Here is a 22,138-nt window from a genome sequence, read left to right as displayed (position 1 = left end):
AAATCTATTTTGCTCAAAAAGAAGCAATGCTTTACCGCCTGGCTTGCATAACTGTAAAATCTAAAAGAAATACACTCTCTGATTTAAGATAAAATGAACTTATGAATTCTTCTTGTTCGTTTTAACGCTATTTTCTTCCTCCTTCATCCCATGAGGCTTGTTTTTGGCCCTTTCTATCTTTTTTTAATGATCCACTCTTAAGTCATTTGAGACAGAATAAGTTTCAGAGATCCATCACTTTTTACTTAGGAATGATGAATTGAAGTTCCTACGACCTTAAATATTTTAGCACACACTTTTAGAAACCAACACTTTTCTTTTGTACAATTTTCATGTTACTATCAAATTTGGAACTTTACTATTAACTCATTAGACCCATCCATTCCTCAGAGGCCACGAGTGTTTTGGCAATAACATCCAGGAACATCTTCTATGTCCACATCAGAATGTATTCTCTATATAAAGCAGGTGGCTGTACCTGTCCCTTCTGTGTGTATTCCGCATGTCTCTGTTTTCTCAGCCTGGTATGTCTCTCTAGAGACATTCCCTTTTTGCTCGGCTTGGTTTGTGTCTCCTGACTAGGTAGTCCCACATTCTGCAACAGTATCCTTTTGTTTACTCAAGCTTTGTGATTTCATGCCCAGCTATCACAGTGGTTATCTTTGTCTTTGGTTCAATTGGTGAAGCCCCAACTCAGAAGACTGCTCATGTGTAGGTCCTGTGCCGCTGCTGCTCAGGATATGACGCACTATGAGAAAGTGCTGCCTTGGTGGGCATCATTCTTTCCCCACCCGCAGTCTCATCTATTACCCAAGCTGCCCGTCTGCAGCTGTATGTATTTATTTTTTACCCTGAGTGGATTTTACCAACTGCTATAGAGAAAGGCTTATCATTAGCACAATAACTCATTATTTGCAACCAGAGTGGATATGCTACTGAATTTCTCTAATATGTGAATGAGAGGAACAGGGTGCAGAAACCCAACGACTCCATTTTATATTTTGTTTATATCATCTGATATGGGGGGTGACTACATAGGGCAAAATAACAGTATTGGACTCCATGCATGGTTGATTCCAGAAATCCACCTACAAATTATGATGTTTTCCTATTTCAGTGAGTCTAGCAGAATCACAGTGAACCTAAAAATGCTCTCAGTTTTCTAGAATAATATGTGACAATTCAAATGAAGGAACACAGCAGTAAGAGGGAATATAAAAAGTCCTTGAGGGTCTGGTGCGATAGCCCAGCAGCTAAAGTGCTTGCCTTACATACACCGGGATCCCATGTGGGCACTGACTCTAATCCTGGCAGTCCCTGCTTCTCATCCAGCTCCCTGCTTGTGGCCTGAAAGAGCAGTTGAGGACGGCCTAAAGCTTGGGACCCTGCACCCAAGTGGGAGACCCGCAAGAAGTTCCTGGCTCCTGGCTTCAGTTCGGCACAGCTCCAGCTGTTGTGGCTGCTTGGGGAGTGAATCATTGGATGGAAGATCTTCCTATCTGTCTCCTCCTCTCTGTATATCTGATTTTGCAATTAAAAAACTAAATCTATTAAAAAAAATAAGTAAAAAGTCCCTGACTTTTGATATTGGAACTTACTCTTTTCATCCATTATAGGGATACAAGATTGATTTCTTTTTAAACATTTACTTATTTTTATTTTTATTACAAAGTCAGATATACAGAGAGGAGGAGAGACAGAGAGGAAGAGCTTCTGTCCGATGATTCACTCCCTAAGTGAGTGCAACGACCGGTGCTGCGCTAATCCGAAGCCAGGAACCAGGAACCTCTTCCGGATCTCCCACATGGGTGCAGGATCTCAAATCTTTGAGCCATCCTTGACTGTTTTCCCAGGCCACAAGCAGGGAGCTGGATGGGAAGTGGAGCTGCCGGGATTAGAACTGGCACCCATATGAGATCCCAGAGCGTTCCAGGTGAGGACTTTAGCCGCTAGGCCACGCCGCCAGGCCCACAAGATTGATTTTCATCAGAAAGAAGGCACGATGCTGGGCTGTGGCAGTGGATCACAGCTCCAAGTCAGCTGTGCGATCACAGTATCAGGAACCCAGACTCCACAGTGTGCTCTGTTGCTAAGACACAATGTTCAGTATATTCAGTGTATTTACGATACTATCAATTAAGTGATATTTTGCCCTTACTATGAGATTATTGATCAATCCATGACTCCATCACATGTAAGGAGCAGCCATACTTAGCAGTTTCTGATCTACATTGGACATGGAAGATTTTCCAGAATAGTTTCTACTACAGAGGTTCTCAAATTTGGTGCTAAAAGGAGTGAATTGGGTTTTCAGCAACATTGGCACTGTTAGACCATGCTATACTACCAGAGCAATGACTACGAGAAGCTCACTAGATTTTCTGCAAAGTGTGAGCTGATGTCACATTACAAACTCCAACAAAACAAAAAGCAAAATAAAAACTACAAGAAATCAGAAAGCAAAATAACCTATTTACATTGTATATATTGCTCTCAAGGGACTTATTTCTAGAAAATCTCTGTGTATGTATGTAAATGAGACATATGATATTATGCGAATCTAATTATCAGAAAAATTCAGTTATTTTCATTTTATAAATTTAAAAATATTTGCTAAATTATTTTCAAACTTAGACATTATACATACACATATATACTGTTATTTTCCTTTAAATTTGTATACATAAAGTTGCGTGACAAAACCAGACAGATTGCTATTTACATGGTATGATCAAATGAAGCAATATGTATAATTAGATACCAAATGATGTAATATACATACAATTGTGAATGTATCTTTATATAGCACATTCCACAAATCAACAAAAACATAGAATATTTGTCTTCATCATTTCTTCCTTCCAAAAAATGTGCACAAAGTATATTTTCTATTCTTTGTTAAAAGTATTTATACAACATTTAACAAAATAATAATAATAAAAAGTTATCTGTAAGCCACAGTTGAAGAAAGGTTCATATCCAGAAGATATCAGCAAGTCAAAAAAATTCAACATCAACAAAAAAACCAATTAATTCACTTCAGAAATGGGCAAAGAATTTCAACAGACTGTTCTTAAAATAAGAAATAAAAATGGCCAACAAATATATGATATAATGCCCAACAATATCAACCATTAGGGAAATAAGTGTATACACAACATATTAATATGATCTATTGTCACCCTGCTGTGTAAAGCAAGAAAAAACATATTTTAACATATGTTAACATTATTTTTTTAAAAATTTATTTATTTTTATTACAAAGTCAGATATATAGAGAGGAGGAGAGATAGAGAGGAAGATCTTTCAATCTTGCAATTCAAATCATTTATTAAACATTTTCCCTTGAATATTTTCGTGGGATTGAGATTCTGTTCTGTCTGTTGCCAGAGACCAGCTCCAGCTGAGTTCGGAGCTCACTGAAAGATGTGTGGAGTTGACGTTTTAAAAAAAGGTCAAGAGGGCTTGGCAGCGTGGCCTAGTGGCTAAGGTCCTTGCCTTGATCCCATATGGCTGCTGGTTCTAATCCCGGCAGCTCCACTTCCTCTCTATCTATCCTCCTCTCAGTATATCTGACTTTGTAATAAAAATAAAATAAATCTTTAAAAAAAATATTAAAAAAAAAAGGTCAAGAGATAAAGAGAAAAGATGGACTGCTATAATTAGATGATCATAATGGACAATCTAAGAAAGCTATCTCCTTTATTGATACAGAAATCATTCAAAGCTTTTGCATATACTTTTTTTTACTTCATGATAAAGTGGGTGTTCTCAAAAATTATGAAAATCATTTTACTTCAAGGCAGGCCATTATCCATTCTGATCTTGCATCCAGGAACTCCTCAACTGGCAACACATACTAATTAGTAATACAGTGCTACTACATTTCTCTTTCTGCAAATTATTTAATCATTAGAGGAGAAAATATATCACAGAGGGAAAAACATAAATATCAGAAATAAAACTCTTTAAATATAAATTCCCACAACAACCATGGGCTTTACAACTCTTTAAAGAGTTTGAAAGCATGTTTTACAATGTTAGTACAAATATCTTTGAGCCAAAGGGTCACGGGCGTGGCCAAGACAGCATACATTACTGCTAAAGATCCACTCATCCAGACGTTATTAACAACATTAGTTCCTAAGCTCACATCCATTAGAGACCATCTCACAACGGAAAACGACAATACGTCAACAGGTTTCAGTGTTTTTAAGGGGGTTGTGTCCGTTAAACTGCATTGAAGTGGGTGTAGAGGCATTTGCCAGGCCTTGCCATAGAGCTGGGAGCTCCTTGTGGCCTTGCTAGCAAAGGAGTCATTCTCTTCACACCTTTGTGTCTTTGATTCCGATTCCATGGCTTGTGGCAGTCTGTTCTCTGAAGCTGGAATTTATTCTTTTCAGTTGGAGAAAAATTTGAATTAGCCTTCCAAATGTTTATGTTTTCTACTCTGTTTCTACTCTACTTACTATATATCATCTGTATATAATGCATAATTCATAACTTTCCACACAGTTATATCCTATCTTCATCTTGAGTGCTCTGATTTCTGTAATAAGCTCCCCTGATTTTGGGTTAAATATGAACCTGAAAATTGAATGAAAAATCTAAGGAGTTTCTTAATATTTCTCCTTCTGCCCAGAATGCCTCCTATTATTAGCTGCATTTGTGTCACATGATGACACATTTGCTGAAATGTCACCCTGGACAGGCTCCAGGGGTGAGGCTTTGCCACCTCAGACCTTCTGAGGCTGAAAAAGAAGGCCCTCAATATTGAGGTACTCCAGGAGATTTGAGGGATATACCTCAGGTGTCTGGCAGCCTAGGCATGAGGATTTGCCACCTCAGACCCTCTTGGGTGACAAAGCCCTCAATGCTCAAGGTGCTTGGAAGATCCTCTGAGTTTCCTGACAAGCAATTGGTCTTTATTTTCTGATGTTTTCTATGCATCACTAGGACCACAGTGGTGAAAAGGCCTTCTGGGGTCACCAGCCTTAGACATGGCAGGGTAAGCCCCTTGAGAATTTTCAGGGTGCAGTAGTCATGGGATTCACCTAAAATTCCATTTGTTTGTTTCATTACCCAGAAACTCAGCTTCCTTTTATGAGGTGTGACCTCCTGGATGCCTGTATCCAGCAATGGTGTGAACAGTCCAAACTTGTTTGAAGTGTTGTGAAGAAGCCCAAATCATAGACGCATGTGTTTTCAAGTGTGTTGACATTTGTCATGGTGGTGTCCCCCCTAAGTGAGATGCATCGGAGGGTAATTGATCCATATGGGAACCCACAAGTGGGATGAATAAAACTGGAAGCCCTCCAGTAGGGTTACTAAAACAGGAAATCCCTCAATACAAGGTCAAATAGAGTCCTTTAGAAAGCTGTGTGAAACAGTGGACCCCAGTTTGGGTGCAAGGAAAAGAAATTAGGCACAAAAATTACAGTTGGCTACATAAAGAATTCAAGCCAAATATGTAAGCATAACTAGGCTCATGGAGAGCCATTTCTACTTTAGTCCTCTCAGATCATACAAAGAGGCTGCTCCACTGTTCACTTCTGCATGCATTCCTACAGACTCACTTCTAAGGAAACAGTTTCAAAACTGGTCATGGGATCCAAATTAGGGTGGCCTGCATGGTTAAGGGCAATTACTGCTACAGCGTCCCTGGTGGAGGAGGCGACAAAGCTAGCTTTAGGTTAGCCGCCTGATGTTCAAACACCACCTCAGGTGCAAGGAGTTGTAGAAATTAAGGGACATCAATGCTTTCTAACAGGAGGACATCTCACAAAATATCAGGCTAGACTCACCTGAGATTACTCTTAAGGTGTGTTAAGTCTTCAACCCAGTGACCCTCTTGCCACTGAAGAGTTAGTTCATTCCTGTGTAGAAATTATAGAAGAAAACTATAGAACAAGTGTATTCTAGTTGACCTGACCTATAGGGTAAACCTCTAGAGAGTTCTAATGTTGAATGGTTCACTGATCACAGCAGTTACTTGAAAAAGGGAGTCAGAAAGGCAGGCTATGCCATTGTGGAGCTTACTCAGGGGATGGAAGTTCAGACATTGCCAAGTAATACTTCAGCTCAGGAGGCTGAACTTATTAGTTTAACCAAAGGCTTGCAATTAGCGAACTTCAGAGAACTAATATCTATACAGATTATAAATATGTTTTGCTTGTGTTACATTTACATGCTGCTAAGCAGTCAACATCAAGCATGGAAAAGAGATGTAGACCTACTCCAGGCAGTGCTGGAACCTTTGGAAGTAGCTATCATTTCATGTGTGGGGCAAAATAAGGAAGATAGTCACATAAGCCAGGGAAATGCACTGGCCGATCAGGCAGCAAAACAAACAACCAGCACAGGCACACAGGAAACCAGGGAAATGGCTTTAATTCCTCAGTCTATAGAAATAACTAGGAGTCTTAATCTACAGAGTCCAAGGTTGAATGGGCACAGCAATGAGGCTACACTGAAGATGCTAGTGGATGGTGGACTTTGGGTCACAAGCTTACACTACCAATGGCATCTCAGTGGAAAATTATTAGTGAAATATATGATCCCACTCTCCATGGAAGAGGAGCATTAATACAAATAGTTTCTTGGCTATCTAGAGGCAAGGGATTGCATACTGTCATAAAGGAAAGAACTTGTTCCTTTCCCTTTTGTTTATAAATAACCCTGGTAGTAATATTCAGTCACCATCTTTTCTGACTTAATTTTAAAGTCCTCATAGTGGTTCACTGTCCAACCGGTCACAACAACCAGAGATGTGCCAGTCTGAATCCAGGAGCCAGGAGTCTCTTTTGGAGCTCCCACATAAGTGCAGGGTCTCAAAGCATTAGGGCATTCTCTACTGCTTTCTCAGGACATAAATCCATCTCCTGTGAACCAGTGAACATGTCCTCTGTTCATGTGGTTGTTTGAAAGCTGGCTAGTTCATTCCTCATCTCACTCACTGTAATAAAAACTAAAGGTCAACATTAGAGAGTTGTACTCAAATTTTTCCTCCATGCATTTTTTTTCTTTAGATTCTCAACCCACAACCTTAGCATAAAGCCTGAGATTAGCACCATGAACCGGAATACAGGCTGAGCTAACAAGTTCTCTCTCTCATCCCCATCCTCCTGATATTTGAGCTTGCTTTAATTCCCAGGTTACACATGAACCCCAGTCAGCACTTCGTCTCTCTGGAACCCTAAATAATATATTTCTTCTGCTTTATGAAAATTGACTTCACCTCCTCATTTTCTCATCTGACAACCAAAACTGACTTTCATTTTGTCAGGGCTCTCCTACAATTGTTGTCTTGCTATTTTGCTTGTGGGCTCGGTCACAGGCTAACATCTTCAGCAAAGTCTAGGACTTGCTGCAGTGCTCTGCTCTGCTGTGTGCTGCTGCCTGTTGCCAGTAGAGTACTACTAATACCCCATCCCTACTGGGAGGTCTTAGGGAGGACAAGTGCTTTCCAGCAATTGTAGCCTTCATAGAGCAAGGGTGACAACCAGAGTCACACTTTCATACTCCTACATGGCAATGTCATGTATGAAAAAAACACATAAAAACACAGAAAAATACATACTCAAATACTTCCATGTCACACTGTGTCGAATCATGAATCCATGAAGAGTTAAGAGTGCAATGATTCATCCCCTCTGGTTTTCTGCTGTGCTAAGCTGGTTCAACCAGATTCTGACACCTAGAATGTATATGATTTTCACCAAGCCAATTTAAACAGCATCTTTTTGGATATCCACAAATGCACACAAGAAAAGTGTGATAAGCTGAATAATGACCTTAAATGGTCACAATTTAATCTTCGGAATGTAGATCTTTAATTCAATATTTCACATGATAAAAGGACACCACAGATATGACACTGTTAAGAATCACAAGTGTGTTAGATTATATAAGATCATTCAAGTTGACCCACAGCAGTAACAAAGGACTTTGTATTAGGAAAATTAGAAGATAAACATGTGCAGAGATGTGATGAAGGAGGTTGAGATGGAATAAAAAGGAATCAGGGTCTATAGGACCCTGAAAATTCAAGTGAATGGATTTCTCTGCTAGAGATTCTGGAAGGATCAGCACTGCTGACACCATGATCTCAGCTCAATACGTTAGATATTCTAATCCAGAGTTTCAAGACTAGAAACGTATGCTTCATAGTATAAGACACTTTAGTTAAGCCACTATATTTGGGGCACTATTTAGGAGAAGTAACTGACATTAGCACAAGTGCCCAGATTATATTACTGTTTTATCAGTATATGTATAAAGTAGTTTCATGCATATGCCAAAAACAGTGCAGTCAGAATCAGAATTAAGAATTCAATAAAGGGAAAAGTGGTGATGCAGGGGGGATTAAAATTTTCATCAAGTACCAGATGAGTCATTGAGAAACTGACTTTATGTCAGTGCACCAGTCTGATTGTCCATACCTTCATCAACATTAGTGTACTAAAGGTACGTTTATTTGACAAATACAGAGTTTAAAATATACTTTAGCCTTATTTTAAATGCTTTATTTTTAATCAATTTCCATGTTCATTTTTTGATAAAACAATAATGGCATGCATTTATAGAGTGAAAGCTGAAACTGTGACATGTGTAGGCACTGCAGAATAACAAAAGCATATTAATTAATATGGTCATTATTCCACATACTCGTTCATTGCATGTGAGGAAAGTGTTACTGAAAAACTGTTTCAATAGTTTTAAAATATACAATCCATTATTAGTAATTATAGTCATCACATTGTAGAAAAGCTCATTAGAAGCTTTTCCTCTTATTGAAGTAATAGATTCGTAGATTTTAGTCAACAACTTTATTCTCCTCATTCACTTCACGCCTGCTACCTTCCAAATAACTGCATTTTGCCATTTATCTTTATGAATTCAAACTTCAAGATCCTATATGTAACTGAGATCATGTAGTATTAGTCTTCCTCTGCTTTATTTCCCACTAAAATCAGTTTCCAAGTTTTGGTCTGGTTTTGGTGACACCAAATAGATCACATGGGTATAAAAGATACAGTTGCCAAACACATGTGGGGAGAATGAAGAATGAGGAAGTTGGATGGTTCATGCATGCAGAATGGATAAGATGTGGGATGAGGTCATAGAGGCATCCCTAATAGAGAGAGAAGGAACTGAAAGGTGCCCAGCAGAACGAGTTGTTGACAACAGCTCAGATGCAGCCAGGACAACATCCCTTCTTCAGATGGGAATGAAGCAGAGCTGGTATTTCGGTGGTATAGAAGCAAATCCTTTGACAACTGGGGTGATATTGATGTCCTTTGGGTCATCCAGAGGTTTCAGCTTGAAGTTCTGTAAGATGGTGGTGAGGAACAAAAACAGCTCCATGCGGGCCAGGCCTTCTCCCGCACAAACCCGTTTTCCTGAAAGCAACAACACAGAGGACAGATATTCCTTGACTATGATATTCCTTTTGGCACAGGAAGAATGTACCATTATCATGTGATGGATTATTGAATGAATGTTTTCCAAGTGAATATGAAGGGTGATTGGAAGGATGGTTCATGTATTGATGGATAAGTGGATGGAAATGCATTATAGACACCTCATAGCTTTGTTATCAGGCATTATTGGATAAGTAAATTTATGGAATGTCTGCTCTGTGTGGATCTTCCTTCAATTCTTTTTGTAGAGGCACACCCTGATTGCTTATGTTCCCTGTTCACTGTCAGCTATTCGATTGCATGATCTTTGCCTCCATTGATTCCATTCTTTAGCCTCATATCTAGCCACCAGTTGTCCTCCTCAGTCTCCAACACCTCAAGGAGTTTCAACCTCTTTCTTACAGTGCTGTGTCTCATTAGGAAGCCCTAGTAATTACTTAGTGTTGCAGAGTGTGTGTGTAGCTGTGATCATGCAGTTCTGTCTTTCTGTGCTCACTTGTCCCATTACCCTCCATGATCCCTAAGACTGTAGATTCTCACTCTTTCTGGTTTCAGTTAGTAGTTAGACATAGATTCTTGAATCATTATTTTGTTTCCAAGTGGTGAAGGAGTAGTGTTGGTGATACAGTGATGCATTGAGAGGCAGAATTCAACTCTTCCTCTACCTCTCTTACTGTGGAAAGAGCAGAAGTCAGCCTCCAAATGAGGATACATCATGAGCAGGGCAGGTGCCAGAGAACTCAACTTTTTGTCATCATTCACACATTGAAGTTTTTCAGGGCCTGGAACAGGCATGATCAAGATCAAATGATTCCATGAAGTGAATCTTGACCTCTGAAAGATGGAGTTTCTCTTACCTGTTGAGAAAGGCATGAAGTAGTCACTCTTCTTAAAGTTGCCATTCTTGTCCAGGAAGTGTCCAGGGTCAAATCTTTCTGGGTTGGGGAACTCTTTGTCATCATGTAGCACTGATGTCAGCGATGTTAATATGGTCGTGCCCTGGAATGAACAGGCACAGGTCAAGAGTATACTGACGTCAAGGAGCTGGAAGAGATGTTGAAGGTTACTTGTTTTTCCTTTATTTCATTTTTGGTTGAGAAAATGCTAGGCCAAAGGAAAAGAAGTGCCATTCCTATGAGACATTTCAAATAGTTTAAGGCAGCTTTAGAGAGGAGAGGTAGAGAAAGATTTTCCATCTGCTGGTTAACTCCCCAAATGCTGCAAAAGCTGGAGTTGCACTGATTTGAAGTCAGGATCCAGGAGCTTCTTCTAGTTCTTCCACATGTGTGCAGGGTCCTAAGAATGTGGGCTATCCAGGCCAGAAGCAGAGAGCTGGATGAGTAGTAGAAAATCCAGGACATGACTCAGTACTGATATGGCAGCACGATTTGGAGAATTAGCCTGCCAGCCATGCCAAGCCATTTCACTGGCTCTGATATCATCTAGTTTAAAATTGCAATGAAATTGAGTATCATGAAATATTTTTTTTTCCCAGATGAACTAAAGTTTAATGATGTTCAGGCCTTGGGACCAACATGATGGGTCAAAGACCAATTATCTGCTGTTACTGGTCTCAACCTGTGTGGGAACTGCTTGTAGTCCTTGCTACTCCATTTCCCATTTAGCTCCATGGTTTTGTCCTTGGAAAGCACCAGAGGGTGTTCCAGGACCATGAGCGCCTGGACCCATGTGGTATCCCTTGAGAAGCCTCTGGCTTTGAATCAACTTGTTTTCAGGTATTTTGGCCTTATTTGGGTAAGTCCACCAAGTTACCACATTTATGAGCTTTTCTCTTCCCTTGTTGTGTTGACAGGTAATAGGCTGAAACTGTGAATTTAGCACCTTCAAGTTTGTGGAGGTGCAGTTTGACAGAAACCAGTTTACCTTGGGGATGAAGTAGTTTCTGTATTTAATGTCTTGTGTCACTGCATGAGGCAGGTTGGTGGGGATGAGGTCAATGAATCTCTGGATCTCATGTATGACAGCGTCCGTGTAGGGCATGTGGCTCCTGTCCTGCATGCAGGGGCTCCGGTGTCTGCCAATCACACGCTCAATCTCCTGCTGGAGCTTGACTGTTAAAAAATAAGAAAGAAGTGTTAGGAATGAGAAACCTGGCATAGTTGACAGAATATTTTCGGATTACAAGAAACATGGGATTATCCAAAAGGCATTTACATATGAATTACATGTTCCCAATATACTGAAATATAATATACTGAAATGTAATTGCCAAAAAATGGAGATATGTGACTCTCACACAAGCCAGTCACTATGGTACATTTGTACATATCAATCAATTGACATTCATGGCAGCTAGGAATTTCACGATGGTTTATATTTCAAACATGAAGATAATATATATCACATACTTAGTTTTGGAAACTATTGATAATGCAGAAAAAAATCAGGAATGCAGATTAATTTTTATTAAAATAATATAGAATGTTTTAAAATAAAATTTTACTGGTATTTTCCTTTTGATGCTCCTCATCTTGCAATGGAGCTATGCCTTGACAAAGCTATTCTAAGCTGAAAATATTAGTGTCAAAATGCAGTGCATTCTCTTTTTTTAAATTTAGGATTCCCCCCAAACTCCCACCCTGGACAAAATTTTCCAGTGTTGCTACAGTAGTACAGAACTTCATCAGGAGTCACAATCCCATTAGTCTTCTATTTAAGTGTGCCCCAACATTGCTGATACAGACAGTGTCAGACAGTCCGGCATATCATTGTCTATGCATTTCCAACAGTTTCAGTGGGAATCCATCTTTTGTTTGGAAGCAGGAATGCATGTTGCATTGTACCCCCACATCTGGATATGGTAGACCCCAGTACGCCATCACTATACATTTCCATAAATGAGAAGCCATGAAACAAGGTCAACAACTGGCATGAATTAGAACAACAACAATAGAGCAACAATAACAAAAGCTAGAGCAACAATAACAACAAATTACAGCATCATGAAAAAACACACCACAGAGTAACCCACACATGGATGACAAAAAGAAAACACGAAAGACTCTTGGGAAAAATAATGCCACTGTGTAATCCATGAGCCAGTGATGAATTCTGCAAGAGCAAAAAAGTATTTGGAATAAATGAAACAGAAACAAAAAACATCAGAACCCATGGGATGCAGCCAAAACAACAACAACAACAAAAATCCCAGCATGGATCGGGTTATAGAAGTTACACTTTCCTGGGCTTTTTTTTTTTTTATAAACACAAGTTACACTTTCTATGATGGTTTGCTTATATTAGAGAGAATATATGGTATTTGTTCTTTTGTGACTGACTCATTTCACTGAGCAAAATGGTCTCTAGTTGGGACCACCTAGTTGTAAATGGCATAATTTCATTCTTCTTAATAGCTTAATAATATTCCATGGAGTAGATGTACCATAGTTTCTTTAACCACTCTTCTTTGGAAGCACATATGGTTTGTTTCCATGTTTTTGCTGTTGTAGATTGTACTGCTGTAAATACACGAACACAGATCCCCCTCTCATATGAAGATCTAATTTCTGTTGGGTACATTCCCAGGAGCAGGATAGCTGGGTCATATGGCAGATGTGTTTGCAATTCTCCAAGCACTTTCCATACTGCTTTCTGCAGTGGTTATACTAGCCTACCAGCAATGAAGGAGAGTACTTTTCTCCCCATATCCATGCCAGCAGGTGCTGTTAGTTGAGTTCTGAATGTAGGCCGGTCTCACTGGTGTTAGGTGGTACCTCAACTTGGTTTTCATGTGTATCTCTCTGATGGCTAGGGAGCCTGAGCATCTTTTCAACATGTCGTTAGCCATTTGAATCTGTTCTTTTGAAAAATGCCTGTTCATTTCCTTTGCCCATTGTTTCACAGTTTTTTTTTTAAATCACTTGTGTAGTGTGCAAAAATTTTGTCCCATTCTGTTGGTTGCTTCCTCACTTTGTTGTTTCTTTTGCTGTATAGAAGCTTTTTAGTTTGATGTAGTCCCATTTGTTCATTTTGGCTTTGACTGCTTTTGCTTTTGGCATCTTTTCAAAGATGTCTTTCCATGTTCCTATATCTTGGAGAGTGCTTCCTGTGTTTTCCTTTAATAGTTGGATGGTTTCTGGGTGTAGATTTAGGTCCTTGATTCATTTAGAGGTGATTTTTGTATACTGTGACAGGTGTGGGCCATGTTTCTTTATTTTGCAAGTTGCTATTCAGTTGTCGCAACAGCATTTGTTGAAGAGACCAGGATTTTTGCCTGGATTGTTTTCCATTTTCTTGTCAACTATTAGTTGACTATACATGTGTGGATTCCATTCTGGTGTTTCTATTCTGTGCTATTGATCTTCTTCTCTGTTTCTGTACCAGTACCAAACTGTTTTGATAACCACTGCTCTGCAGTATGTCTTGAGGTCTGGAATTGTGATTCCTCCAGCTAGGTTTTTATTCTTCAGGATAGCTTTGGCTATTCGTGGTCTTTTGAGATTTCAGATGAAGAACTTTTGTATCATCTTTTCTATTTCTGAGGATAAGTTTCTCCATTTTCAAGATCTTCTTCTGTTTCCTTTTATGATGTTTTATAGTTTTCATCATAGTTAGCTTAATTCCTAGGTATTTAGAATTCCTCTCCTCTATTTTAAAAGGAACTGTACTTACAATTTCTTTCTCATCCATGGAATTGTTTGTGTACACTATTGCCATCAACTTGTGTTCATTAATTCTGTATCCTGCTATTCTGTCAAAGTCTCTTATGAGTTCCAATAGTCTCTTGACTGAGTCTTTTGGTTCTCCTATGTAGAGAATCATGTCGTCTGCAAATAGAGATAATTTTATTTCTTCTTTTCCAATTTGGATTCCTTTAATTCTTTTTTCTTGCCTAAGAGCTCTGGCAAGGACTTCCAGTACTAAATTGAAGAGTAGTAATGACAGTGAACATCCCTCTCTAGTTCCAGATTTTAGTGGGAAGGCTTCCAATCTTTCTCCACTTAGTATGATGCTGACATTGGGTTTTTCATAAATTGCTTTGGTAGTCTTGTAAAATGTTCCTTCCATGCCTATCTTGCTTAGGGTTTTCAGTATGAAATGGTGTTGGATTTTATCAAATGCATTCTCTGCATCTAATGAGAGGATCATACGGTTTTTATTATTTAATTTGTTGATGTGATGTATCATATTTATTGATTTACAGATGTTGAACCATCCTGCATACCTGGGATGAATCCCACCTGGTTTGGGTGAATGATCTGCCAGATATGCTGTTAGATCCTTTTGGCTAGCATTTTGTTGAGGATCTTTGCATCTATGTTCATCAAAGATATTGGTCTGTAGCTCTCTTTTTCTGTTGTTTCTGTATCTGGCTTTGATATTAAGGTGATATTGGCTTTATAGAAAGAGTTTGGAAGGGTTGCCTCACTTTCCATTGTTTGGAAAAGCTTGTGGAGGATTGGGGTAAGTTCCTATTGAAATGTTTGGTAGAATTTAGTAGTGAAGCCATCTGGTCCAGGACTTTTCTGGGTTGGAAGGGCTTTGATTATTTATTCAATTTCAGTGCATGTTATAGGTCTACTTAGATTGTTAATTGCTTCTTGATTCAATTTTGGTAGATTGTATATATCCAAAAATCTACCCATCTCTTCTATCTCTTCCGATTTGTTTGCATATACTTGCTTATAATAGTTCTTGATGATTCTCTGTATTTCTGAGGTATCTGTTGTTACATTTCCTTGCTTGTCTCTGGTGTTACTGATGCATATCTCCTTCCTTTTTTAATTAGTCGAGCTAGTGTGGAGTCTATTTTGTTGATTTTCTCAAAGAACCAGCTCGTTGATTCATTGATGTTATGAAGAGTTCTTTTGGCCTCTATTTGATTTATTTCCTCCCTTATTTTGATTATTTCTATCTTTCTGACTCCTAAGAACATTAAAATTGGAAACTAGAATCATGGTTTTTACATGAACAAGTGAGTATCACATTCATTACATAGTGGAATAAAAAAATTTCCAAGTAGAATGATCATGTATATAGGAGTGTCTCTACAGATGCATATGTCTTGTTCGTGAGTGCTCATCAAGTTTTCACAACACCCTCCTCAACCTTCTAACCAAGTACAACTTCTTTGAATCATTCTAGCCAAGCTCTTTCACACAGATTTCTACATACTGATTCAAATTTTATATTACATCAACATATATATATATATATTTAAACAATTACAACCACCTTCATACTATTCACTAGTAATAATTTACTTGTGAAATAATTGCTTGTTACAAAATTTCATATGTAAAGTCACAGCTAACATTTGGCTTTTTGTATTGGTCTTCTGTTCTTCATACCTGTTGCACTTTCTTACTGGAATCTGTTATGGTTGTTTTTTTTTTTTTTAAGATTTATTCATTTTTTATTACAGCCAGATATACAGAGAGGAGGAGAGACAGAGAGGAAGATCTTCCGTCCAATGATTCACTCCCCAAGTGACAGCAACGGCCGGTGCTGTGCCGATCCGAAGCCGGGAACCTGGAACCTCTTCCGGGTCTCCCACGTGGGTGTAGTGTCCCAATGCATTGGGCTGTCCTCAACTACCTTCCCAGGCCACAAGCAGGGAGCTGGATGGGAATTGGAGCTGCCGGGACTAGAACCGGTGCCCATATGGGATCCCGGGGCTTTCAAGGCGAGGACTTTAGCCGCTAGGCCACGCCGCCGGGCCCCTGGTTGTTTTTAATACTGAAGCTTTCCAAACAGAAATGAGATGCAGAATATTAACAGTGTGTTGACAAAGTCAAATTCTGAGGTTCCCCCTGCTCACCCTATATGCTCATACCTGCCACCTCAGGGTGCTTCAGCAGGAGCAGCAGCCCGTATCTCAGGGTGGTGCTGGTGGTCTCTGTTCCAGCAGAAAACAAATCAGCGGAAGTGATTTTCAGGCTTTCCAGAGTAAATTCAGACTGTGGATTATGCTTTTCCTAGGAATGAATTGATAAAATTATTGAACTACTTTCTAACACATTGATTCCAGTAATCACAAAATAATTGAGTTTGTATAAAGTCAAGCCAGCATTAAAAACTGGAGAAGAAATGGTAGGGAAGACATCTGTGTGACATCATGGACTGCAGTGCAGGTGACCTATTCCTGCTTGCTTAAAAATCCTCATCACCATCCTCTTTGCAGCCGGCTGTTCAATGGGTCTAATTAATCCCATTTGTCTAGTTTGAGTTTTGTTGCCTGTGCTTTGCAGCTTGTATCCAGGAAGTCAGGTCATCCACTACACCAATGTCTTGGAGTGTTTTCCTCCATTTTCTTCCAGTAACTTTATATTTTGAGATTCAACACTGAGATCTTTGATCTATACTGAGTTGACTTTTGTTTGTGGAATGAAATAGGGATTGAGTATATATAAATACACACAAAAACTATTCACATGGTTATTAAGGAATTCTTGTCTTTCTTGCACCCATGCCAAGTAGTTAGCAAACGCAACCTAACATGCACAAAGCAGTCAACTCTCTGAGCTGCTGTTCATACTTTACCTGTTCCATTTTGATCAGGAAACAATCAATAAGGTCCCGAGGATTGTTCACATCTAGGGATTGTTGGTGTTCTTTTATTTTTTCCGCAATAAAATTATGGATACAATACATATTATGTAAAACTTTGTTATGGCTCCCTGGAAAATAGTCAATTAGAGCTGGAAAATTATTGCAGACCTGAAAAGCAAAAACAAGAATTTTTTTTTAACCAAATAAAACATTTACTAAAGACATCCAGACTTCATTTTTAAGTAAAAGTGGGAAACTTTAGCCTTAAAAAAATAATGCAATGTTCACCTTGAGATAGATTTTTTTTCCCCCTTTACATGGACAATAAATCTCATACAATTGAGTTCTGGAGGAAAAATGTGACCAGAATTTAAAATTCAATAGTTATGTAATGTGGTCATAGAACAATATTATCAGTAAATACATGAAAAAAATAAATGCACTTTCAGATGACAACAAATGAGGAGGTATGATGTTTATCCGCTGTTTATTACTTATACCTCTAATGTAGAATGATTACTTCAGGACAGGGAGAGTTTGAAAATTCCATGAATGTATTTACTGGAGCATTTTATGTTCTTAGAAATGAGCATTTCTGTGACTTTTCTAAGATCCTACAAGGATTTTTCTTTTAAGAAAGAAAATAGCGTAATAGCTCAGCATAGGAAAACAATCACATTTCTTTATGTGATTTCTTTATATTTCTTTATATGTATATATTTAAAGATTTATTTATCTGTTTTTCTTTTAATTGACAATTTAGATAGAGACAGAGAGGAGGAGAGACAGAGGAAGATCTTCTGTCTGCTGATTCACTCCCCAAGTTGTTACCATTGCCAGAGCTGAGATGATTCTAAGCCAGGAGCCTGGAGCCTCTTCTTGGTTTACCATGTAGGCACAGGGTTCCGAGACTTTAGGCTGTCCTTGACTGCCTTCCTAGGCCACAAACAGGGAGCTGGATGGAAATTAGGGCCGCAAGGATTGGAAATGGCACCCACATGGGCCTAGAGAAGGGTGCCATTATGGGAGCCACTGTGTGCAAGGCGAGGAGATTAGCTGCTAGGATACCACACTGGGCCTTGTCTGTTAGCATCCAGACTGAGGCATCAAACTTCCAAATCTGTTTACAGCTTTCTGGCGACCTCTGTGCCTGTGGATATTGTCCCTCCTTGATTTTTAACCCATGATATCTTCCAAGTGTGATCAAGAAATTTCTAAAGGTCATTGTGGTACAATCCTGGTGATGGATGTCATCCTCCCCTAAACGCTGCACAAGCTTGAGTGTTGTGTCCCTGCATTTGTCAAGTCAGACAATGTCTAGGTAAAAGTTGTTTCTGGAGCTTGGTGAAACCCCCACAGGTCAAGGAGCCAGTGGGCTCGAACATCAGCTTTTTACTGTTGTGCGTAGAATCAAGGGCTCAGCTCAGCTTTTCAGAGTCCATTGACAACACAGAGCTCTGTGAGTGACTGTGGTGACATTTCATAGCGTGGGTCTCTTACTTAGCATAACAGGTACATTGGAGCCATGTTTTCTTATGAAGAAAGGATCTTGGTCTCACCTGGACCCATGGTGAGCTCATAATACTGATGGTCTCATGCAATAGCTTCAGAAAGTGAATAAATTTTTGGTCGGAATATTCAAAACGTTTCTGAAAAATAACGGAGCAGATCACATTGCAGGGAGCACAGCCCAGGATAAAGGCAGGATCACAGGGAGAGGCTGAAAAAATAACAGAGTTTAAAAATAACATTAGACTACATATAGTTAAGTTTTCATCTTTGAGACAGCAGGAAAGGATAATTTTACAAACGTTATTATTTACATAAAAGTCTCTCAATTAGAGAAAAACCACCATTCATAAAATTAGCATGTCTTTTGACTGAACTTCACTTGCATACTACAATTTTTCTAATATTGGTTATCTGATATTCCATACAAACACACAATCTTTACTAAATACTTGGTAAATTTTAAAAATCCATTTAAAATTTGTTTAATAGAACTGATTTTTGCACCTTATAGATACAATTCTAAGACGATAACCATATTTCTTTCCCTTCCCCCTCAGTTTTCCATTTTTCTTCCTTTTTCCTCTTTCCTTCCCTTGCCTTCCCTCCTCCTCCTCTCTCCCTTCCTCCTCTCCCCTCCTCCTCCTCTTCCCTCCTCCTCCTCTCCCCTCCTCCTCCTCTCCCCCCCCTCCCCTCCTCCTCTCTCCCCTCCTGGTCTCCCCTCCTCCTCTCTCCCCTCCTGGTCTCCCCTCCTCCTCTCTCCCCTCCTCCTCTCTCCCCTCCTCCTCTCTCCCCTCCTCCTCTCTCCCCTCCTCCTCTCTCCCCTCCTGGTCTCCCCTCCTCCTCTCTCCCCTCCTCCTCTCTCCCCTCCTCTCCTGTTTCCTCCCATTACCTTCCCTTTCCTTTTCATCACTCCCAATCCTCTCTTCCCCTCATCTCCTTTGTTTTCCTTCTTCTAACCGTTGTAATAGTACAATTCAAATTGACTTTATTACCACAGGTTTAAAGCACCACTAACTCTAATGTTCAACAATTAAAAAATAAGAAAAATATTACATTTTAGGTCAAGGTGTTCTGTATTTTGGGTGGATATTGAAAATATTAAGAAGGTGTATTTTTTGACGTGAAGTTGTGGTGCAGTGGGTTAAATCCCTCCTCTCAATGCTGGCTCCCCAGATTGGGGTACTGCTTTGAGTCCTGACTGCTTCACTTCGGCTACAATTCCCTGCTAATGCTCCTGGAAAGGCAGCATATGATGGTCCAAATACTTGAGTCGTTACCACCCATGTGAGAATCAAGGATGAAACTCCCAGCTTTTGCTTTTTGCCTGGCCCAGACTTGGTTCCTACAAACATTGTGGAGTGAACTAGGGAATGGGTTATCTCTTCTCCCTCACTCTCTCTGTTGTTCTTCCTTTCAAATAAAGAAGTATAACGAGGTCAAGAGGGAAAAAAAATAAACCCTTCTCATGCCAACAGAGTGTGATAATCAAATGTGGCCAATATTATTCATGAGCCAGGACCATTCTTCAGCTTCTGTCAGACCTTCATACTTGAGCCATCATCCACTGTCTCCCAGACGCAGTGAGAATCTGACATGAAGAGGAGCAGCTGAACTTGAGGTGATACTCTGATACACAATGTGGGTGTCACAACTTGTAGAATAATATGATGGACTACAATGCAGTTCGCTACTCTGTAAGGCTAAGAATTAGAGAATTCTTTAAAGAAAAAATGAGTAAATGAAAGGGCAATGAGTAGCGACAAGCCTGCTGAGCACCTTACTTTTACGATAGTGTGCATTAAACATTGCAGAGTTCCAAGATTGATAGCAAAGGTTTATTTTAGCTAGGGAGATGAAGGGTAATTGTGAACCTAGGGAAAACTTGGTGCATCATTCACAGTTAGATTCTGATGTTCAGATAGCAGGGCAGAACAAAGTCACCCACCGTTGGTTTTCCTCAGCTCCTCCACAAGGCAGCGGGCCTCCTCTTGAACTCGGTCCTCTATGCTCCTCTTCCCCATCCCGAAATTGCGCAAGGTCATGAGAGAGAAGCGTCGGAGCTCCTTCCATGTCTTCCCATTACTCATCCCGATTCCTGCCAGTGGGAGAACAGTGAGTAAGAGAATACCAGGCTAGGAGGAGGCAGATGACAGGGAGCAGTCACATGCATGGCATAGGCTCTCTCACAGAGCTCCTCAGGTCTCTGCTTTCCATCCTCCCCTCTTCATTACCAACCGCTGATCGACCAGGTACTCACTTCAACATGCATAGAGATGCATACACTCACCAAGTCCTTTGTTGATTCTTTCCAACAGTGGAATACTGCCTCTCCCAGCAAACTCTTCTCCACGATCAACCAGGGCCTCCTTCACTGCTTCATATCCATGCAGTATCACAGTGGGCTTTGTGCCAAAATACAGGGTGAACACGGGGCCATAGGCTTTGGAGAACTGAAAAAGAAGATGGAAATTTTACATAAAGAAGACATTATTTTGTCTGCGGAGAGTTCATCACTCAGATTTTAAATTCTGAAGATTTTATTACATCAGGTAAAGTTTCAAATATTTCTGAGTTATATTCATAAATGTGATGGTGATTATTATAGTTGCTGTTGATGTATGATCTAAAATGTGCCATGAAAAATCTTAGTATTTTTGGCAAACATTGTAGTTAGTACTCACTTCAGTACATTAATCAGGTTTATATGTCATGTTTGGAAATTATGGAAATTAAGTCAGAACCAAAAAGCTGCATTTTCCCATTTATATAACAGATTAAAATCTGTTAGCCTCACTATATTATTAGTATAGTTTTTCAAGAGTCATATGTCCATCATTGTGGGCATGGTGGACAATGGCAGAATGCAGCATCCTATTGTCAAGATATAGGTAACAGTTTCGCTGGGAGTTCATCATTGATCTGGAAGTACAGATGCATACTGTACCAGATCCTCACATCTGCGCATGTCGGTATCCACTACACAGTCACTATAAATCATTGAAATGAAAAGCCGCAAAACAAAATGAACAACAGGAAGAAAAATAGAAATTTACAATGCCATAAAGTGAAATAACATGCTACTGGATATGATAGTCTCCATTACACAGTTACTATACATTCCCTTAAATAAAAACCACAAAACAAAATCAACAACAAGAAAATATAAAACATTAAAGAACATGCTACTGAATGTCTAATGTGTCACTAAAGAAATGAAAAAAAAAATCAAGAACCTTCTTGAAGAAAATGATGCTACTATATGATTTATGAGACCATGAAGAATTTAATGAGAAACTAAATTAAATTAAATTAAATTAAATTAAATTTAATTTAATGAGAAATTAAATTTAATTTAGTTTCAAGAGATGAAACTAAATAAAAAAAAATCAATAGCCATGAGACACAGTTATCTTTGTTGGTGAGATATGGCATCTGGGGGCAACAAACGGGTGGGTTTTGTGTTTTTAATCCAGTCTACTCATCTATGACAATTGATTGCATTTAAGCCATTTACATTCAGGGTTAATATGAATGGGTGTTCATTTGTTCTTGTCATTTTAGCAATGAGTTGTTCATTGATTTAGTCTTCTGTTGTTACTTTACTGGGATGTTCATATTTGCCTTAGGTTTTGGTTGGTGTTATTCCTCTTGTCTGTCAAGAGAACATCTTGAAGTATCCTTTGCAGGGCAGG

The 22,138-nt window shown here is 39.2% G+C and overlaps 1 protein-coding gene across 1 annotated transcript; it reads right to left on the bottom strand.

Annotated features, from left to right (window-relative positions):
- Positions 1 to 9,219: 9,219 nt before the first annotated feature.
- LOC131481626 (cytochrome P450 2C18-like) lies at positions 9,220 to 21,411 on the bottom strand. Its single transcript, XM_058671086.1, has 9 exons — positions 21,391 to 21,411; positions 20,734 to 20,896; positions 20,392 to 20,541; positions 18,494 to 18,654; positions 16,926 to 17,102; positions 16,219 to 16,360; positions 11,307 to 11,494; positions 10,280 to 10,421; positions 9,220 to 9,401 (listed from the first exon to the last, which is right to left on the bottom strand). The coding sequence occupies exons 1-9, from the start codon at positions 21,409 to 21,411 to the stop codon at positions 9,220 to 9,222; spliced, it is 1,326 nt and encodes a 441-aa protein (XP_058527069.1).
- Between the last annotated feature and the right edge of the window lie 727 nt (positions 21,412 to 22,138).

This window comes from Ochotona princeps, chromosome 13, assembly GCF_030435755.1.
Source record: "Ochotona princeps isolate mOchPri1 chromosome 13, mOchPri1.hap1, whole genome shotgun sequence".
Taxonomy (NCBI): Eukaryota; Metazoa; Chordata; class Mammalia; order Lagomorpha; family Ochotonidae; genus Ochotona; species Ochotona princeps.
Note: the sequence above shows the minus strand (reverse complement) of the source record. Positions and strands in the feature narration are given on the sequence as shown.

What these genes read in the sequence shown, in the direction of transcription:
- LOC131481626 (XM_058671086.1), bottom strand. Translation starts at nt 21,411, where the DNA reads ATGCGCAGATGTGAGGATCTG. An exon ending in GGAGCTGAGGAAAACCAACG is followed by an intron (nt 18,655 to 20,391) that starts GTGGGTGACTTT and finishes TTATTTTTTCAG; the next exon opens with CCTCTCCCTGTGATCCTGCC. An exon ending in GAAACTACTTCATCCCCAAG is followed by an intron (nt 10,422 to 11,306) that starts GTAAACTGGTTT and finishes TGTTCATTCCAG; the next exon opens with GGCACGACCATATTAACATC.